The sequence below is a fragment of the Hypanus sabinus genome, chromosome 8 (genome assembly GCF_030144855.1).
Source record: "Hypanus sabinus isolate sHypSab1 chromosome 8, sHypSab1.hap1, whole genome shotgun sequence".
Classification (NCBI taxonomy): domain Eukaryota; kingdom Metazoa; phylum Chordata; class Chondrichthyes; order Myliobatiformes; family Dasyatidae; genus Hypanus; species Hypanus sabinus.
In genome coordinates, this window is record NC_082713.1 from 160,644,702 (window position 1) to 160,665,451 (window position 20,750).

At 40.7% G+C, this 20,750-nt stretch overlaps 1 protein-coding gene across 1 annotated transcript; it reads left to right on the forward strand.

Moving 5' to 3' along the window:
* The first annotated feature begins 7,735 nt into the window (after positions 1-7,735).
* myf5 (myogenic factor 5) lies at positions 7,736-12,259 on the forward strand. The gene is made up of 3 exons (XM_059976588.1): positions 7,736-8,291; positions 10,265-10,340; positions 11,923-12,259. The coding sequence occupies exons 1-3, from the start codon at positions 7,791-7,793 to the stop codon at positions 12,105-12,107; spliced, it is 762 nt and encodes a 253-aa protein (XP_059832571.1). The 5' UTR covers positions 7,736-7,790; the 3' UTR covers positions 12,108-12,259.
* Positions 12,260-20,750: the final 8,491 nt, after the last annotated feature.

Genomic DNA, 20,750 nt, shown 5'->3' on the forward strand with positions numbered 1-20,750 from the left:
ACTAAAATTAATGCAATCCTTCCTGAGTTACATACAGCTACTTCACTTAGTGATTAGAAACAAAATGATTCCCTAGATTAAACCAGAAAACAGTTCGTTTACGTTTCACCGTCTTCAACTGAGTGTGTCCATTCTATTTTATGCTGCTGGCTCGGTAAAGTTGAATTGGAAACCTTGACATTTAATCAAGGACGCTGTGACAATTAGATGTAGTGTTACTAAATTCAGATAGTCATATACCTTTTCTTTCTATAGATCTGATCCAGTACTGTCTTGGCTGTCGTAGAGATTTGATAGATGGGTAAATCAGAAATGCCATCTGTATATCAGCATTTGATTTGTTACTCTTGGGGGGTGGGGATCCAAAATACTGGGGTTCAGATTTAGATTCTGATACGGATTCATTTGTCACGTGTACATCGAAACTTTCAGTGAAATGCGTTCTTTGTGTTAACAACCAACACACCCAAGGACGTGCTGGGGGCAGCCCACATTGTTGCCACACATTCTAGTGCCAACATAACATGCCCACATTGTTGCCGCACATTCCACTGCCAACATAACATTCCCACATTGTTGCCCCACATTCCACTGCCAACATAACATGCCCACATTGTTGCCCTACATTCTGGTGCCAACATAACATGCCCACATTATTCAACACAAGACAGACCACAAACAGCAACAGCGGAACAAAACAGCAAAACAAGACGCTTTCATACCCTCCCACCCCTCATAAACCCTGAACAGAGTGATTCGGAGCCTCTAATCCTTGGCCCAGGGCTCTCCAACTCGCAGACATTGGGCCTCCAACCTCCAATCTCGGGTTCAGACTTCTAGACCTGTGGACATCAAACGTAGACTGACGTAACACTGGACTAGCAAAGTAGTGATGGACATAACGTCCTTTATAAGCCAGGGTAGATAACAAATACAAACGTTTGACTAAGTGGTTCCAGTATTACGATTTAACATATTGGCATACATGAAGTGTTATATCATGCAACACTGAAGCTTGAAAATACAAGGACAACTGATGAAAGAAATTTAAATTGATTAGGAGAGAGAAGTGAGGGAATTACACGTGTTTTTCCAAAGGGCGGTTCTTATGTGGTACCCGAGGGAATCCTTTCAACATTACCAAAAACTTGAAAATTAGAAATGGACGGGCAGTCAGAAAGATGATATTAGACATAAAAACAACGCAGATTTATTTACTTCATTCGTTTATTGAGATGCCACTCGGAATTACCGCCCGGCAATCTCCCAATTTAACCCTAGCCTAATCATGGGACAATTTACAATGACCAATTAACCTACCAACCGGTGCATCTTTGGACTGTGGTTGGAAACCAGAGCATTTGGAGGAAACCCACGCGGTCACGGGGAGAACGTGCAAACTCATTATCGGGTTTATTATCAATGCTTTAAATAATACGAAATGTGTTGTTTTGCGGTAGCAAAGACATAAAAATACTACAAAATAAACATAGTGTGAAAAAGAACAATAATGAGGCAGTATTCATTCAGAAATTTGATGGGGGTGGGTGGGTGGCGAAGCTGTTTCTGGTTTATTGAATCTGTGTCTTCAGACTACTGTACCTTCTTCCTGGTGGTGGTAATGAGGAGTGAGCATGTCCTGTGTGTTGAGGACCTTCTTGAGGAGATGTCCCCGCTCGGGGGGAGGGTTGTGCCCTTGAGGGAGCTGGCTGAGTCTACAGGTCTCGTCAACATCTTGGAGCTTTGGAAGCTCCATACCTGGCATGATACAGCCAGTAAGAATGGTCTCCGCCTCCACCTCTCTAAAAACTTAAAGCGTCGTTGGTGACATAGCAAATCACCGCGAACTCCTAAACTTCCTTCTGGCTCCAGCCAGGACAGATCCTCTGAGATGATGACCCCCAGGAATTTAAAGCAGCTCACCCTTTCCACCGTAGAACCCTCAATGAGGGCTGGTTTATGTTATCCCGACTTCATCTTCCTGAATTTCGCAATCAATTCCTCAACCATCACATGTACCACACCTCCTCATTGTCACCTGAGATCTTACCAACGAACGGACTGGCATGGAGAAGTTGGAGCTGGGGGGATAAGATTGCTTAAAAATTCCTGGCTTCTGTGTTGAAAACAGGTGAATATGGTGAAAAGAAGTTTAGCCAAATTATTGTAATCCTTTAGAAACTGATTTACAATTGGGGTTGGAGTCTGGTGGCCTATTGTGGACAACGCTCATTAGAAATCGTGTTAAGGGGAGGAGATGAAATTTATTAGACCTGCACTATAGATGATATCCCTTGATTACATAAACATCACTGGATGTTGGAACTGAAATCTCTAGAGAGAAGAATAGATAAATATTTAATTCGTGTGTTCACGATTCTGAAGTTTTCGGTTAATTAATTTACCGATGTTGGCAGAATGCCAGTAACCACAAGGTCAAGTTCGGCATCAGAAGAGAGCTGAGGTACATTAGCTGGCCAATTGTTATGATCTGAATTGAATTGACTGGAAGAAGACAGATTTAATAGGGAGCATTAAAGGGGGATTGTTTGGATAAATGTTTGAAATAGAAACTTTTCCACGCAATGACAAAACTTGCTGACTGTGACTGATTGTCCCCATCAGAAAGCTTGGTGTGGCGAATAGTTTCCTGCGGTACTGTTAGATTCTTTTCCCCCCTCTCTCTCGAGATTAATTCGTTTTAGAAACACTATCCAGTGTGTCAGAATTTAATTAAAGTTACTGACTCGCGCATGGAATAAGAGCAATGCAATCGGTAATAGAAGATTCGGCCTAGTTTTATAAAACTTATTTCGGAATGGATATAAATATCATTGTAACGCACACTTATCTCCTAGTCATGCTTCCGATTGGGACTTAAATGCTGTGTTAAACTGGCAGCAGCGCAGTCAGAGCTCTTCACTTTGTTTACAAGAGATTCTGCAGATGCTGGAAATCTTGAGCAACACACACACACACACAATGCTGGAGGGACTCAGCAAGTGATCACGAATGGACAGTCGAACTTTTGGGCTACCGTTTATTCCCCCGCACAGATGCTGCTTGACCTGTTGAGTTCCTACTGCATTTTGTGTATGTTACTCACTTTCTTTATAAACCCCGTTCGCGATAATTACACTTCGTTCGACATGGGGCTTGCCTTATTGTGTATTAGAGAAAAAGTTTCCAAAAGCTCACGATATGGGCGTAACTATAATCGCTACTTCAGTTTTTAACTACAGTATTTGTTTAGAGATCTCTCTTTATATACCTATAGTGAAAATGTCTTAACTGTTATCCACCCTTTCAAAAGAGGTGAAAAAACTAGTGTAAGAAAAATGACGTCTTCGGAAATCATTTAGATCTGTTCCCACTAATTTAGTGAACAACACCTGGCAACTTCAGATGCCGTTGTTTGAGAATGCACATTTATTTTGATTTAGCTGACTGCAATAAAGTATTATCAACTCTTCCTAAACTGATTGTTTATGCAGCACCTTTATAGAATATCTTCCATATGCTTCAAACGTACGTGATTAGTTGAAAGAGCTTTGGGATGCTTAGGAGAAAAGTGAAAGGTTATATAGTTACATTCTGAAAAGCAATAAGCATACACAAGGCAATTGTTAATTTTGTATTTATTACCGTATACTGTATTGGTAACGGCGGGCCAGGAGAGATTTGTTATAAAATATTCCCACTTTTAGAATTTGGGGGCTAACATGTCCATTTAAAAATAAGAGGGTTTAGATTCACAAACGCAAGGAAATCTGCAGATGCTGGAAATCCAAGGCATCAAACACAAAATACCGGAGACACTCAGCAGGGCCGGCAGCATTTATGTAGAAGAGTAAAACTTGCCGTTTTGGGCGGTGACGGGGACTGATGAAGGGTCTTGGCCCGAAACGTCGACTGTTTACGCTTTTCCACAGAAGCTGCCTCGCCTGCTGAATTCCTCCAGTATTTTGCGTGCGTTGGAGAGGATTGTGTTCGCCCGAAGACAACTCAATTGAATCCAGATCTTGAGATTTGGGCTGGCAGTTGATCTTTTTGTTCGATGTTCATAGTCGCTCACTTACTGTTACAATGATGCTGTTTACCTTTAGTAAGGAACTCAAGTTGATTTTTTTTATTATGCTTAAGCTAATAATGGCTGTTTTGCTTCTTACTTCGCCTTAAAATAATAACATATAAAATAGTACCACCTGAGTGAAGTCAACCTCGAATGCAGTATTATTGGGTAACTGACATATTGCTCAAAACTAATGGATACAATCACTGATCAGTTCTATATACAATGTTTACGTCGCATATCTTTTAGGCCACCCTTTAATGTGAGGGCAATAGTATTGTTTGCGTCCAAGAATACTTATGACAATTAGAAGTCTACTTTATATGAAAAGAAATTTATCTCAGGTATACTGAGATTCCCAAGAACGATTTCGGGATCAAAGGTTGGGATTTAATCAATGCTATTTCCAGAGGGATTTGGTTGAAGAACTGCCAGCTCAAGAATTAATGAAAGTGAATTGGAGATCTTATCAGATATGTACATAGTGTTTAAGGAAATTGTGAAGGTTTCGTTTTCAAGGTCTAACCTTTAATGTTTAACTCAATAAATGAGGTTTATTTGTCTTCTAAAACACGGCTTAGTTGTGATTATTTCATTTCAAATAACCAAAGGCAATATATCTCAAACCTGAAGCCTTAAGGATTCAAAAGAGTAATTCAGTAGTAAAATAACACAAAGTATAATAACTCACGGAATTTGAGTAAGTTTTTCAACGCTATTTTCAACTGTTGGGGGCAGGCACTTATTGGTCAAATATTTGGTTTGCGTTTGCTGCATTATATCGGCATATCTATGGATTGAATCGACGCCATTGCGGGCACTAAACCCGAGTGCCAGATTTTCAGAAGGTGGCTTGTTTGAGTCCACTGCAGGAGGGACACTCCTGCCCCGACAAGGGCTCTTATTCGTGGCATGTGGCAAACAGAAGTTCTATTTCACATCTTACCAATGAGCAGTAATGTTTAATCTAGCAAAGTCGATTTGAATTGGATTCAACTGAATTGGCTGATGCACTTTGCAAGATCTAGGGTTTATCCGGCCAGATCGATAGTGTCTACTAGACAATTCGGGTAACGCTCAGAGGTTGCACATCGGATCCGATTACGGGTACCGCCAAAGTGAAGATAGGGTGTTTGCAAGTCTACTGGTATATTGATAAAACAGGTGGATTATATATATTCATTGCCTGGTTTAGGTGCAATGCGCTTCTTTATTGGTTTGGCAGTACTTAAAAACACATACACCACCTCCTGCGAAGTATTCAGTAGTCTTGTAACTAAATGTGTTACTTGCACATAGGCCAGCTGCTCGTCCTTGCTCGCACTTCAAATGAGAAATACAGCAAAGCTTAACTCTTACGAGGGTCATAGAAAATTAACTCACTTTGATCTCTCTTGGAAGATGATTAGAACAGCAAAGCTCAATGTCTTCTTCAGCTGTGTTTCTACTGGTATCGTCCACACCGAACAGAAAGTGTCAGGCAAGTGCGTACGCCGATAAAACATGAGAAAAAAAGGTCGCAAAGACAAGCATTCGAATGTTTTGACAGATGTAAGACAACTTTGCTGTATGTTCCCCACGCAGGTTGGAACTAATATTGCGATAGCAAGCTCGTGTTAACATAGTTACGGACAGTGAGAAGAATGCATTTGAGTGCTGATTTAGGCACGGACTGGGCACACTACGTGAAATTCGAAGTTCTATAAATTCTGTGCAGAAGCTATTTTACGATGCAAAAGATTGCCACTAATGGTTAAATCATATTTAAAAAGTGAAGAAAGTATCCGTTTTAGAAACGTGGCTCTTCTTCGGCACAAAATATATATAATAAAACGCGATTATAAAATATACCAGTTGGCAAGTGTGGCTTGCCAATTTTAATAATGAATCGGTTAGGGCTCGGGAAAGTTTGATGCTGCGCTATAAAAGCAAATAAATATGTTTGCTGTCATGTCTGGAGTTTTAACACCTCAGTTTCCAAAGTCTTTTTCGCCTTATACCTTCCGTCTTCACCTTTGCGGTTCTTTAGCGGTTGCTTACTTCTTTTGGCGGTTGTTTTGATAAGCACTTTCGGAAAGCATACCAAACTGCCGCAGTAAAAACGAAGGCAGCGCGTCCCAATGGATTTAACGTGTGTTTTAGGGATTCAGTGCGTAAACTCATTCCATGAATTAGCAAACTAGTCTTCGTCAGAAAAACATCAGTTTTAGAAGACAACTTTCATTACGGTTCAAAGTTATTTTTTCTCTTTTCTGCGATCAATTTATTTATTTGTACTTTGTTCATTGATTCCCTTTGAGTTACAAACACCTTTCTTCAAAACTGCGGTGTCGAGAACAAGTTTTTTTTTACAACGAATTGTTTAAAATTAAATAGGGGAATATAACCCAAATCAGTAAATCCCTCTAGATTATACAAACAGAATATTACACGCAAATGGACATCTATTCCTTTAGGGACGAGTGGCTTTCAATGTCCCTCCACCTGCTACTAATCTAACAAACACCCACCCCATATGCTCCATGACCGATTTAATGACCACTTAAGAGACTGCCTGACCCAAACATACAAACTTTTGGGTAAGAAATGTCGCCTGTGTGCGTGAGTTTTCCCCGACACATTTTTTGCAGAGGAATCTTGCACCTTTAAAAGATCTGGCGAAGTTGCAGCTGGGACGCATCTGTAACGGTGCGAATTCGTTTCACCCGTAAAACTAGCAAACCCGAAGGAGCAGTAGAGCTGCCCTTTTACAATCTGCAGCCTGAGAAGCATCATGTCAGCGCTTTCGACAAGTTCCGTTTGACCCACAGTCTTAAAAGACAGCTACACGGCTGGGGGGAGCACGTTTTGATATAGAAAGGCGCTGCTCATGACGAGGTCTTCCCAACATTTGAAATTAACTCGCGAAATTCTTTGCTTTAAATATAGACACACAGTTTCGAAGGGTTCTCTTTCCAGTGAATTTAAAACAGTCTGACAAAGGGAAATGAAAACAAGGAATTATATCCACTAGCAACATTGCTTAAAAACGATTTTCTCCACTCTATCCACTCATTATTCTGTCCTTCCATTGATTACGAATTGTCATTTCGTACTAAACACGCCACGCATTGTACATTAGTTTCACTAATTCAGATCCCTTCCCGTTATTTTTTTCATTTCAAAACATAATAACTAATATGCAAGAAGCCAACGTGAATAAAACATCAAGTAATTCACGTAACAAATTACTTTGTAACTGAGGTCCCGCACTTTAGCGGAGGACCCAAATAAGCAGTATTGGCATTAACAGAACCTCGCAAAGATATTCTGGGAAGTGGACGGAGATGATTCGCTCTAATTTTCCGCTTTCTGCATATTATTATTTCCCAGCGGTTGGAAGCTCTCCGCTGATTGGAATGGTTCTCTGGAACTCCCTGTTTCCTCGCACAATGTTCCGTTTGAATTGTGGGAGGAGACCTTGCCGACTCGGCAGAGGTTAATGAGATACCCATGGGACGGATCTGGGGTTAATGACATTTGGGAAAGTCGGAGCGTTCGCCGGTGTGACGGACCTCATCGTGTGTATATAAAGAGCTCTTGAGTGTTGAGCCGGAGGCACTTTACTGTGATTCGAATCGATGTTTGTCTTTGAACTCCCCGGCTAGTGTAGTTACACGGAAACGAGTCTGTGCAGGTCCTGAGTTTCACCGAAGCCTTTGTTTCGCTATTATTACAAATGGATATCATGGTCGACTGCCACTTTTCTCCTTCCGATCTGTTCTCCGATAATTCTTGTCTGTCATCGCCCGAGGAGGCGGACTTTGCCGATGATTCTGAGCATGGCGCGTTAGTGTTTGGGGACCACAAGCTGAAGTCCCGTGGAACTGAAGAGGAGCATATCAAAGCACCAAATGGCCATCACCAGGCGGGCCACTGCCTGATGTGGGCTTGCAAAGCTTGCAAACGCAAAAGCTCCAACACCGACAGGAGAAAGGCAGCTACCATGAGAGAGAGGAGAAGACTGAAGAAAGTGAACCAGGCTTTCGAGACTCTGAAGAGATGCACAAGCGCCAATCCGAACCAGCGACTGCCCAAAGTGGAGATCCTGAGGAACGCCATCAGCTACATCGAGAGCCTACAGGAACTTCTCAGGGAACAGGTGGCGAACTATTATAACCTCCCGGGCAATGGCAATTCGGAGCCGGGAAGCCCCACATCAAATTGTTCAGACGGAATGGTGAGCACCAATTTACAGAATCGGTATATTCGATCCCGCAACCCCTCTTCCATTTTCCTCGCTCTCTCACACACACTCACACTCTCCCTCTCACACAGACACGCTGTACTATATTATCAGGACAATGCAATTAGTAGCAATGTGAGATATCAATATGAAAGCTGTGCGCTTATCAGTATATGCAGGATGGGCCGAATCGCATCGTGCGTCATAAAGGTTTATTTCTATGATCCACTTTATTTGCCGTAGAAACGCATTCCATCGTATATGAGACACAGTCATTCATTCCGTCGTTTAACAGGTGTATTTTGGGTTCCTGCGTTCTTTGTACAATAAAGCAAAACGAAAACTTCTGGTAATCAGTCCAAACATTTGCTCATAAAACTTTCTTTTTCGTGCCTTGGAAGAAAATCTGTTATTCATGAGTTTGTAAATATCGATTACATGCTTGTATGCAAAAGCTGTTTCATCTGTTCTTCTAACAAAGACTGAAGTTTACAGCTGATTGCATTTTCCGTTCCGTTGAGTGGAATAGAAATTAGTGGATTACAGACAGTGGGGAATACATATTCGTGCGTGAAAGGAAATACTTGCCAATTTGATTCATCAGATTACCAGATGTAATATGGTACTTAGACGACTGTGTCCCATCCCACCTGATACAATACATTCCCCAGTGGAATTGAATCAATAATAGGTCGGGGTAGTTATAAAACTGTTCTCGATGGAACAACGTCCACGGATTAACATCAAGAGGATTGATGTAATCGAACAGTTTTCGATCGTAAACAATTGCATTATTTAACAAACTTAAGGATACATTATCAAAATACCTGTACCTAAACGATGCAGTCTTTCGAAAAGTCAAGTCTGTTTATGTTTTTTCAAAAAAAAAAGAATTAATCAAGCTTTAAGCAATTAACGACATCGCTGTTTATTCAGACGCAATATTTCCGGTATTTCAGTTCACTTATGACCATTCTGGTATCCCGTAGCTTTCACGAATAAAGTCAATATATTTTCGCTGTAAACCACTCCCGAAAATCACTGATCCGATTCCGTGTTTTAACTACAACACTCACCGAGCCTTGTCTTGACTCTATCCAAAGGCCGAGTGTTGAAAATCGAGGACAGCTGCGAGAATCGTCAAACTTTGCGTTCACAGCTGTCGGAGATTCTTTCCAACGAAATATTTCCTTTTGTTTGGGAAGGAGAAAGGAGTGTGTGTGTGTGTTTGTGTGTGTGTGTGTGTGTGTGTGTGTGTGTGTGTGTGTGTGTGTGTGTGTGTGTGTGTGTGTGTGTGTGTGTGTGTGTGTGTGTGTGTGTGTGTGTGTGTCAGAGAGAGAGAGAGGAACAATAGCTACACATCTTCATTAGCACGTTGGAAGTTAGGTGTAATGTTCGCTGATGTTCAGTGCTTGAAGCATATGATGTCTGGGTCCCATTAAGTGTGACCGAGTGTTTCTTCTTGCCTCCTCACTAACAGTTGCTGCCACACACATTGATCTCTTTGGATGCAGGGATAATGACATTCCCACCTCTGCACCTATTGCTATCCACAGGAGCCAGCAACAGCAGTGTTATCTTAGGCAATAACCAGTGAAGCCTCTTTACTGCACTAAGTTTTCACAGTTGAAGCCAAGACTTCAAGGTGAATTTAATATAGGAAAAAATCTGAACCAGCGCAATTAAATTTTACTGCATAGACATGCAATCCATTTTCCATGGATAACACAATGCACATTTCTGTGCAGGGATATTGACATACAGTATGTAATGTTCCGTGAGAAAGCCATGGTGTGATGAAGGAACTCACTATGTCTAATTAACAGATGGGGTTGCTTCCATCCAAGAGCAATCAAAACACTTGGCGTTTAAAGTGCGCGTTTAACATCGAACTTTTTGAAGTCTGAAATTAAACTTGCAGTTTGCTTTACTTTGATTTCCTTGTGCGTGTTCCTTTTATTTTGCAGATGGTATGTAACAGTCCCGTTTGGTCTAGAAGGAGCATCATCTCTGACCGCATTTACTGTTCGGAATTACAGAATGGTACGTTCTTGTTCCCATGAACTCAGCTTGCACCTCTTCGTAAATCTGTCTTGAAAGATGCGGTGACTAAATTGCTGTACACCGAAGTTCACAGCTTGTGAAAAACGGCAAATCAAAACGCCTGCCAAAGACAGATAACCAGACTATTTACAAATGGCTTCTTACGCGGTAGGACAGTGTCATCTTAAATGTACTCCCCCCCCCCCCCCCCATCTACCGTCACCACTTTTTTAAAGTACTTTAAACTACTCTAGAACCATTCTCGGCGATCAGTGAATTAGTGAGAACAAAAGGAAATCAGCGCCATGAATTCTTGAATTCTGAATTTGAGGTGAAGTTGAAGTTGTTCCGTCAGAACAAAACGGTTTTTCGGATGCGACTAAAATTTCGGCCACGTTACATTGGAAATCCTTTAGAAATGATTTATTAACGCTAAATATAATTTACTCGCTTTAACGCTAACAATAAATATTGACACAGGGCAACAATTAAGGCAGGTTCTAGAAATACTGATTAGATGAAGGTTGGTTGACGTTACATAACGTAGGTATTTTATAAAACATGGAAGAAATACGATGATTTTGCAATTCTGACGTATTTCAAATATCCAAAATACTCCCCCAAAACATTATAGTGCATAAAATGCATTTCAAGTTGCTTCTGTCCTAAACAGAGAAAATTAATTTACACATACTCAATCTCCCACTGTTGATATGAGAATGACAAAATGAACTGTCGAGTAGAATTAGTCGAAGAATCTGTACTGATCAGCAGACCAGAAACACTCTCCTACTCTTCGAAATACATTTATGGAACTTTTACTGTTGGCTAAGCGCAGGTGGAGCCTTCCTTCAGCCCTTCACAGAGATATTCTTACTTTAAATACTGTATTCGAGCATCCATTTGAATTATATCCGCAACTTTGTAATGGTCCTTGAACTCGTTAAACTTTTGACTTTGAACCGGGGCGCTAAAGGTAGACCACAATTAACACATTAAAGAAAAGAAAAACCACAAAATGTGGACAAAATGTATTCCCCAGATGAAATTAATCAAGGAAGAGAATTAAAGGTTATGTATACACAATTTTTTTCAAGGGGCACGATGAAGGGTCTCGGCCCGAGACTGTTCATTTCCCTCGATAAATGCTGCCTGACCTTCTGAGTTCCTCTAGCATTTTGTGTGTGTTGTTAAAAGTTCTGTTGTAGTATCATTATCTTTGTAGTACGAAACTCCGAAGGATTTAGTGGAGCATTTTTAAATAAATTGATTAAATATTTGCGGTTGACCATTTATCTGAATAAACAAATATTAGAAATTATGTCTTTCATGGGGTGCGCTATCAACGAAAAGATTTGGAACAAAGGTCATGCATCCGATGGAAATGATGCATTGTTTACAGGAGAGTATCATATAGGGTAACGGGTTCTGTCGCGCCAGTTCAGGTCAGTGAAAAGACTTGAGACCGATTAACTTGCCTTCCTCCACAATGTTTTTCAAATGACAGAGAAATACAAGTATTAATTCCGATAATAACTTGAGGACGGTTTACATTGTTTTCTACGCTTTCATTTTCCTCTAGTTTGTTCCAACAGCCGAGGCCTTGCTGTTTCCAGCTTGGACTATCTGTCCAACATAGTGGAGCGGATTTCACCGTCCCCCGAGCGTTGTCTCCTTTCAGGACCGGATGGAAGGACCACATCCCCACATGTCAGCGATTCCTCGCAGCCTACAACTCCCAGCCAGCCAGTCTACCATGTTCTTTAGATCTTCAATCAATTCCAAAGCAAATTATAGCCCATCACGTGGATATAAAGTTCAATCAAATAAAACTCTGCTATAAACAGGAACTGTATATTTGTAAATAATGGTATATTCATTAGTCGCTGTTAAAATAATTGTATTTAAGAATTAAATAAAATCGCGAAAGATTTTTTATAAATCCAATTATTTGTACTTTTGGTTTATTTGAACGCGCCGCGAAGCCACGCCAGGATATCTTTGAAGTTGAGGCATGCTTGTATTTTGAAGGGAAAACACAAATGATTTTCGAGCTGGCTAGCATTACACTTTAGAGCAGAAAACGATCCCAAATTTTCTCATGAAAGTTCCCCGCCCCGAAACCTTATTCTTCTCCCCCACCCTGTCCCCTTCAGAAGATGCCGATTCCCAGGAGGGTTTCCGGTTTTCCTGCCAAACATCGGTTTGCAGAACAATTGGGCTTCATGAGCTTGCCTTCGGACTGTGAAATAAACATTTGTCGAGTGCACAGCTTCTTGCTGGGGGTCGACGTGTGGCCTCCCTGAATTTCAGTCCCACAGTTACATTTTAACGAAGTATCATTCAGCAATACAGACCTGAACGCTTACAGAGTTAATCCGAATTCGCGGGACGCGCGTTTCATCGTATTTCCTTAGTTTATTGCGGCTTCTGTAAGGCCATATAAGTCACGGGAGCAGAAATAGGCCATTCGGCCCATCGAATCTGCTCCGGAATTCCGTCATGGCTGATGTATTATCCCTTTCAACCCCATTCTCCTGTCTTGCCCCCGTAACCTTTGACGCCCTTACTAGTCAAGAATGTGTCACCTCTGCTTTAAATATACCCAATGACATGGCCTCTACATCCGTCCGTAAAAATTAATTCCACAGATTCACCACCCTCTAGGTAAAGAGATTTCTCATCATCTGTTCTAAAGGGACGCCCTTCTATCTTGAGACTGTGCCTCTATTTCTAGACTCCCCCACTACAGGGAGCATCCTATCCACATCCACTCGATCTAGGCCTTTCAATGTTATATCGGTTTTCACTGAGATTCCACCACCCCCCATCCCCAGCATTCTTCTAAACCTCAGCGAGTACAGGCCCAGGGCCACGAAACGCTCCATATAATCCTTTCATTCCCGGAATCATTCTGGTGAGCCTCCTCTGGATCCTTTCCATGTTACTTTAGAACTGAAGTTAATGCACATGTCCGTACTTATTTATAAAACCTAAATACTTCATTCTAACATTATACCTCGTATTTAGAAACGTAAACACGAAAAGTCAGTTTGCTCCGATCCACCCGGCCCCAGATTATATCCATTTCTTCTGCGCCTTCGAAACACAACAATACTCATCAGCTGCGATTTTACCCAGTGTTTAAAGGACAGGAACAGATGGTAGAGGAAATGGAGGATATGGTCGCTCGCTAAATCAGAGAGGTAAAATAAAAGTGATTCCGTAGCAGCTGATGACAGTACATAGAGTCATTAAAAGTGCGGCACGGAGCAGCCCCTTCGGCCCATTTAAACTGCTAACTCCCATCGACCTGTACCCAAATCATAGCCCTTCATACCCCTACCATCAATAAACCTATCCAAACTTCTCTTAAACGTTGAAATCAAGCCCCCATGCACCACTTGCGTTGCGAGTTGGTTCCATACTCACACTATCCTCTGAGTGAATTTTCCTCTCAAGTTCCCCTTAAACTTTTCACCTTTCTCCCTTAACCCATGACCTCTGGTTGTAGTCCCGCCCAGCCTCAGTAAAAAAAGCCTACTTGCATTTACCCTATCTGTACCCCTCATAGTTTTGTACACCTCTACCGAATCTTCTTTGTGCTAAGTAATAAAATCCTAACCTATTCAATATTTCCATATATCTCAGGCCCTCCAGGTCCCAGCAACTTCCTTGTAAATTTTCTTTGTACTCTTTCAACTTTATTTATATATTTCCTATAGGTAGGTGACCAAAATAGCAGACAATAATCCAAAACAGGCCTTACCAATGTCTTATACAACTTCAACGATCGCCCATGGTATCTCAATGAAAACTGTTTTAGAGCTATACTAACATAACCAGCTTGGCAGTCAAAGGGGTTAACCACACACTGTCCTGTCTTTTCAGGGATCATGTAAATGCAACTGGTCAAAATCAACCAATTCAGGCTTTAGTTAAAAGAATGCAATTGTTGAGCTGAATCATCTTCACATTTTTAAATTTTGGAATTTAGTTACATTAAAGCACTCACCTGTATTTGAATGCTGCTTTGTAATTGATAATAATGTTTTTTGTTCATGAAGAATACAAGTGGGCTTGTGTAACTCGTTGGTCTCAAATTGTCCCGAAATACTACTGACACCAATTGGAAGGATACCCTTGCACATCCTATCCCTGTGGTCCCAAAAGATCCCCACCAGTGCTTCAACTGGACAGCCTCAGTCACAACAATTGCAGAAAGTGAATTAGTCCTTCCAACAGTTCTGTGATTCAACAAGGTCATAGCTGATTTGACCTTAGCCTCCACACTATTTTCCCGGTCTATCACCATATACCTTGTAGCTTAACTGTCTGATAATGTCAGCCTTTGACAAAGAATCCCAAAGATTCACCATTCTCTGAGAGAAGAACCAGCTCCTCAACACACCTGAACTGGGTGACCCCTCATTCTGAAACTATGTCCCTGAGTTCTAAACATTCTGGTTCGGGAAACATCCAAACAGCCACGTTATCAGTCACCTTCAGAAACAGGTAGGTTTCAATACAATTATCCATCAGTCAGCTCAAACTTGTTTTGTTCATTAACTCATCTTTTCAAAAATCAGCTCAGTGAACCTTCTATGGATTGTGTTACATGTGCAGTGTGCAATTGTAGTAATTTATAATAAATATAACAGTCAATGTAATATAGAATTACACTCAAATCGGTGTGAGTTAATCAATCTGATGGCCTGGTGGAAGTTGCTGTCCTGGAGCCTGCTGGTCCTGGCTTTTATGCTGCGGATGGTAGCAGCTGGAATAGATTGTGATTGGGGTGACTCGGGTCCCTAATGACCCTTCGGGCCATTTTTTCCAAATGCTTCAAGTGTGGCCTCACCAGCTTCCTGTAAAGTTGCATCACTGCTTCCTTACTCTTGTACTCATACCACTTGTATCGATGGTCAACAGCAATTTGTCCCCCAATTACACACTATATTTGCCTGTTGATTTTTTTGTGTGTATTAGAACCCCAGGCAACTTTATACTGCAACATTCTTCATAGTTGCACTCTCTTTAAATAATGGTTTTCTTTTTAATTTTTTCCTTCCAAGCTGAATCAAATCAAATTCAAGTTTAATTATCATTCAACCCATACACGAATACAGCTGAATGAAACAGCGTTCCTCTGGAGGCATGGTGCAAAAGGTACAAAGCATTTTCAAAGTAGTGAGCACACACACACACACACACACACACACATATAGCCTCACCTGTTCCCACGTCGAAACATGCTGCTCACTCATTCAACCTATCTGCATCTCTTGGCAAGTTGTTTGTGTTCTTACAACTTTGTAACCCATCTATTCTTGCAACATCAGAAAACTTGACTGTGGTACGCTCAGCCCCTTCATCAGAATCTGAATAACTAAATGAAACTTCAGCATTGATCCCTATTGCACCTCACCAGTTATTGACTGTTAATCTGAAGATGACCAATTTATACCATCCTTCTGTTTTAGGTTACTTAGTCACTTCCTATCCATGTTAATACATTACCCCTCTCCAATTTACTTTTGCTTTGTAGCATTTTATTTGGCAGTACATCAAATGTCTTATGAAAATCCAAACACACCATATCCACCCAAGGTTGATAATGAACAATTACATCAATTAAAAACATGTTGGTTCTGTATGATAACATCCAACTAATAATGGATTCTTGCACTGTCTCAATGAGATATTGGACTGAATATTGCATGTTCCCTTGCTTTCTTGAGAAGTGATATTATATCTGTAGTTTCCCAATCCTTTGGGACCTCCCCAGAATCCAGGAAATTTAGAAAAACTATAGGTAACACATGTGGATTGAACAATTCTCTCCTAAAGATGCAGTAGTTTTTATGGTAATATTCAGTCAATTGTCAACGTTTTTTTCCTTGACTAAATGGAACTGAAAGATAATGGGTACATTTGCAGTTGGTAGAATAGATAACCTGAACTGTTCAAATCAGAGCATGGAACAATGGGATAGAAAATTCTCAATTGTGTCTTAGTAATGATGTTCATGAAATTTACAAAAAAAAGACCTCTCTTGCTCTAATGCTAATCAGATAAGAAAGCTTGACATTTTTACTTGGCTTGGCCTGAAAGATTCTCAAGAGCCACTGCAAAATGGTTATCTATTTCCTGAAATTGTCTAGCAAATCAATCAGCAGTACCAATCGCCTACTTTAATACTCAATGAATAACACGGGACTGATAATCTGGCTCTGATTTTGGCACCAGATTTGGACATGGCAATTGTCCAGTCGCCTTGCCAATGTTCTCATCGTTAACATTTGGCAACAAGTTCTATATTGTGTGGATTGTCCAGCAAGACACATTCAAAGTTCAAAGTAAATTTATTATTATACTATACTGTATATGCTACCATATACAACCTTGATATTCACTTTCTTGTGAGCATAATCAACAAATCTATAGAATAATAACCATAACTGAATCAATAAAAGACCACAACTTGAGCATTCCACCAGAGTGCAAAAGACAACAAACTATGGAAGTATAACAACAAAGAAATAATAATAATAGATAAATAAGCAAAAAATATCAAGAGCATGAGATGATGAATCCTTGAAAGTGCATTCATTGGATGTGGAATCAATTCAATTATGGGACAAGTGAAGTTGAATTAAGTTATCCCCTTTGGTTCAAGAGCCTCATGGGGTGGTATGTTCTTCAGCCTGCTGGTGTCAGTCCTGTGTCTCCTGTACCTTCTTCTTGATGGAAGCAGCGAGAAGGGAGCAAGTCCTGGGTGGTATTCATGCCCAAACAGTGAGACTTCACAGTCTCAGCGTTCCAGACTCCACTAGTACTCCCTGTGTACATTCTGCCCTCTGGCAGCTGAACAGTAAAGGCCGGAATTATTACTAAGCAAGAATAAAATAATACACCACACAGTTGTGAATAATAGCATTCACTTGATCAGGTAAAAAAGTAAGGGTTCTTGCAGAACATTTCCATCCTCAATGATGACTCAGTCCAGTATATGAGTACCGACAACAGTCCTGAAACATTTTTAACCATCTTCAGCCAGAAGCACTGAGTGGATGATCTGTTTTAATTTTCCCCTAATGTTACTTCCATTTCCCAAACTTCACTCAGCTCAGTTCTGGCTGATAATAAGAGATGGCTGAGGCCAGGAAATATCTCAGCTGTGATGCTGAAGGCTTGTGCTCCAGAATTATCCATGCATCTTGCTGAACATGACATTATACTATACCTGTGCTACCTACCTAACAACATGTAACACTGCTCAGGTATGTTCGGTTTGCAAAGAGTAAGCCAAATCTACTTTGGCAACTAACCATCAGGTGCTGGAATCGGGAGCATAAAACTAAAGGACAGCTCCTCATGTTCTAATTGTATAATCTACAACTTGACAGCATAGGCATTGGATTCTCCAGTTTCAGGTAATTTGTTCCCCTTCTGCCCTTTTCTTTCTCCTTCTAATCTGCTCTGACTTCTTCACAGGCCACCCATACTCTGGATTCTGATCAACAGTTTCTGTCTCTTCTATGCACTCTATCTACCCATCACCCACACATCCTACCCCCACCCCCCCCCCACTGTTTCCACTTGTCCAACCTACCTATTTGGTTTCATGCTCCCCCTTCCTATCCATCATCTTCAGCCCTTTGTTGCTTCTACCTGTCACCTCCCAAACTTTGTCACAACTTCCACCTATCCCTCCCCTCACCTGATTCCATCTGAAAGCAGAATCTCCACATCTGGATCCAGCTACTGCTTGCTAGCCCTTGCCCCACCCTCTCCCTCACCTCTTTATGTTGAGTACCCCCCGCTTCTCTTTCAGCCCAGATGAAGAGTCTTGCCCAAAACATTCATTGTCCTCATTGCCCTCTATAGGTGTTGCCTGATTTGCTGAGTCTCTATAACTTCTAGTGTATTGCATATATGAATTTGAATTAACATGAGACATCTTCCAAAAGCAACTACTTAATACATTTAAATGGGGAACCGCTAACACATTATTTCTTGTGGATGACACTCGTCTACTTCTGTACATTTAACTACCCCATGGTAAGATACTCCTTTTCTTTGGATTCTAGTTCCATGGGCATTGCGAATCCATCACCCACAGCAGAACATAGTTCAAGCTCCATTTCTTCTTTACACTTTGTTAACAGTTTTTTTGAAGTTTGAAGGATTAAATATCCAAATAGTCACACCCTTTGATTACTACTATTCACCTGGGTGCTTTGGAATACGGTTAACATATCCACTTCAATATATCATTATTATAATCATATATTGATTTATTTAACAAACATGTGAAAATTTACAGATGCTGGAAATCCAAAGTGACACACTCAAAATGGTGGAGGAACTCAGCAGGTCAGGCAGCATCAATGGAAAAGAGTAAACAGCTGATGTTTTGGGCTGAGATCCTTCTTCAGAACTGAGAAGGAAGGGGGAAGATGCCTGATTTAAATGGTGGGGAGAGAGGAAGGAGCCCAACTCGAAGTTGATAGGTAAAGCCAGGAGGATGGGAAAGGTCAGGGGTGGGAAAAGAAGGTATCTGATAGAAGAGAAGACTGGGGAATAGGAGAAAGGGAAGGAAGGGAGGACCCAGGGGTAGGAATAGACAGGTGAGAAGAAGTAAACATAATTTACACACTAAGTCAATCAACATCAGAGAAAATAAAGTAGGTTTATAGTTTTCATAATCTTTTACCAGCTTTGTACTTCATGGTGTACTATTTTGATGTCCAAGGTGATACTGTGTGGGGTTAGTTTGAGGTGGTAGGTAGACTGTCCTAACCTTGGCCATGTGAGGCTGGGAAGATATTAACTCCTGTCTCAGCTGTGTGTTGCCACTCAGTTTCCCCAGCTAAAATGGTGGGAAGCATTCTGTTGACCTGATGGCAGCATTCAGACTCAACTGCAGAAGGTGGGGGATTAGCCCAAGGTGTTCTGGAATTTGGAGTTGAATTCTGGTGCTATCTGTAAGGGGTCTGTATGTACTCCCTGTGGAATGTGTGGGTTTTCCCAGAGTCCTTTGGCTTCCTCCCAAAGTCCAAACAGTACCATGTAGGTTAATTGGTTATTGTCAATTGTCTTGTGATTAGGTTAGGGTTAATTAGGATTGTTGAGGTTTGCAGGGATGGCACGGCTCGGAGGTCCAGAAAAGCCTACGCCAGGCAGTATCACTGAACACTGTAAAATAAAATTAAATAAAATAAAACCAAGGAAACTTAAGAGAAACTTCAAAAAATATTGCAGAAGAATTTTGGATTTTCTGTGGGAATCCCAGAAGCAAGGGAAATATAAAGGAACCTGAATGAATAACTGCCTGTTTGACCAGTTAAAACTGCATTTGACTTGAATGTATTAACTGGGGTTAAAATGGAAAAATCTACAGACTATAATCCAAAATAAATATATTAGCATCCATATATATTAACTTTATTTTTGACCTGAATTCTTCAGATATTGCAAGCAAATACATATGTATAATTCAGCTTTTGAGCATATCCAATAAAGTAATTTACAAAATGAGAAGGAACAGCAAAATAACTGTAAAAGTATGCTTTAAATTGCTCTTCTTTCTTTCTTCTCCAGCCCTTGACCTTTCCCACCCGCCTGGCTTCAACTATCATCTTCCAGCTAGCCTCCTTTCCCTCCCCCCCACATTTTTTATTCTGGCATCTTCCCCCCTTCTCAATCCTGAAGAAGGGTCTTGGGCCAAAGTGTCAAATATCTATTATTTTCCATTGATGCTGCCTGACCCATTGAGTTCCTCAAGCATTTTGTGTGCGTTGCGCTTTTTTCAGTTTTTAATGAACAATTCTCTCAAACAGAACTTTAAAATATAGCTGTACATAGTTTAAGTGGGAACTGTCCTATTATGGTTGCCATAGTTTTTAAAAAAACATTATATACATAAGTCTTTTTATATCTGTAGTTTGTTCCAATGAGCTATTTTGAGATTTAGTGCTGCTTAGCAGTGTAAATTGTTGTGGGAGGAGAATATGATTCACCAGAGTCCACGTTATAACTGTCAGATTATTATCAGCAGTGAGTATCATCTGACACTGCATAGCTGTAAAGCAAAAATAGCAGCACAATATGCTCACTATGCAAAAGCAATAATCAACCTCCATAGAACCTAAAACAAGAGTGATGGGACACAAGGCACTCAGGAAAATAACATTTCTTTCATAGTTTTTTTTTACTTAATTCACAGATTTGTTCACAATGAGATGGCAGAGACTTTGTGCTAACTGAGAGTACAACTCCAGCGCCAGTGGCTAGATTGGAATCTATGAATTGGCATGGATGGAATGTTACTCCACATGGGAGCCAGAAAAATAAATCTGGTACTTTCAACATGGAGACACAAGAGAGACTGTAGATGCTAGAAAT

Bases quoted from the DNA above. Each gene is read 5' to 3' on its own strand.
- myf5 (XM_059976588.1), top strand. From the start codon at position 7,791: ATGGATATCATGGTCGACTGCCACTTTTCTCCTTCCGATCTGTTCTCC. The intron at 8,292-10,264 runs GTGAGCACCAAT...TTTATTTTGCAG, and splicing joins CAAATTGTTCAGACGGAATG to ATGGTATGTAACAGTCCCGT. The intron at 10,341-11,922 runs GTACGTTCTTGT...ATTTTCCTCTAG, and splicing joins CTGTTCGGAATTACAGAATG to TTTGTTCCAACAGCCGAGGC.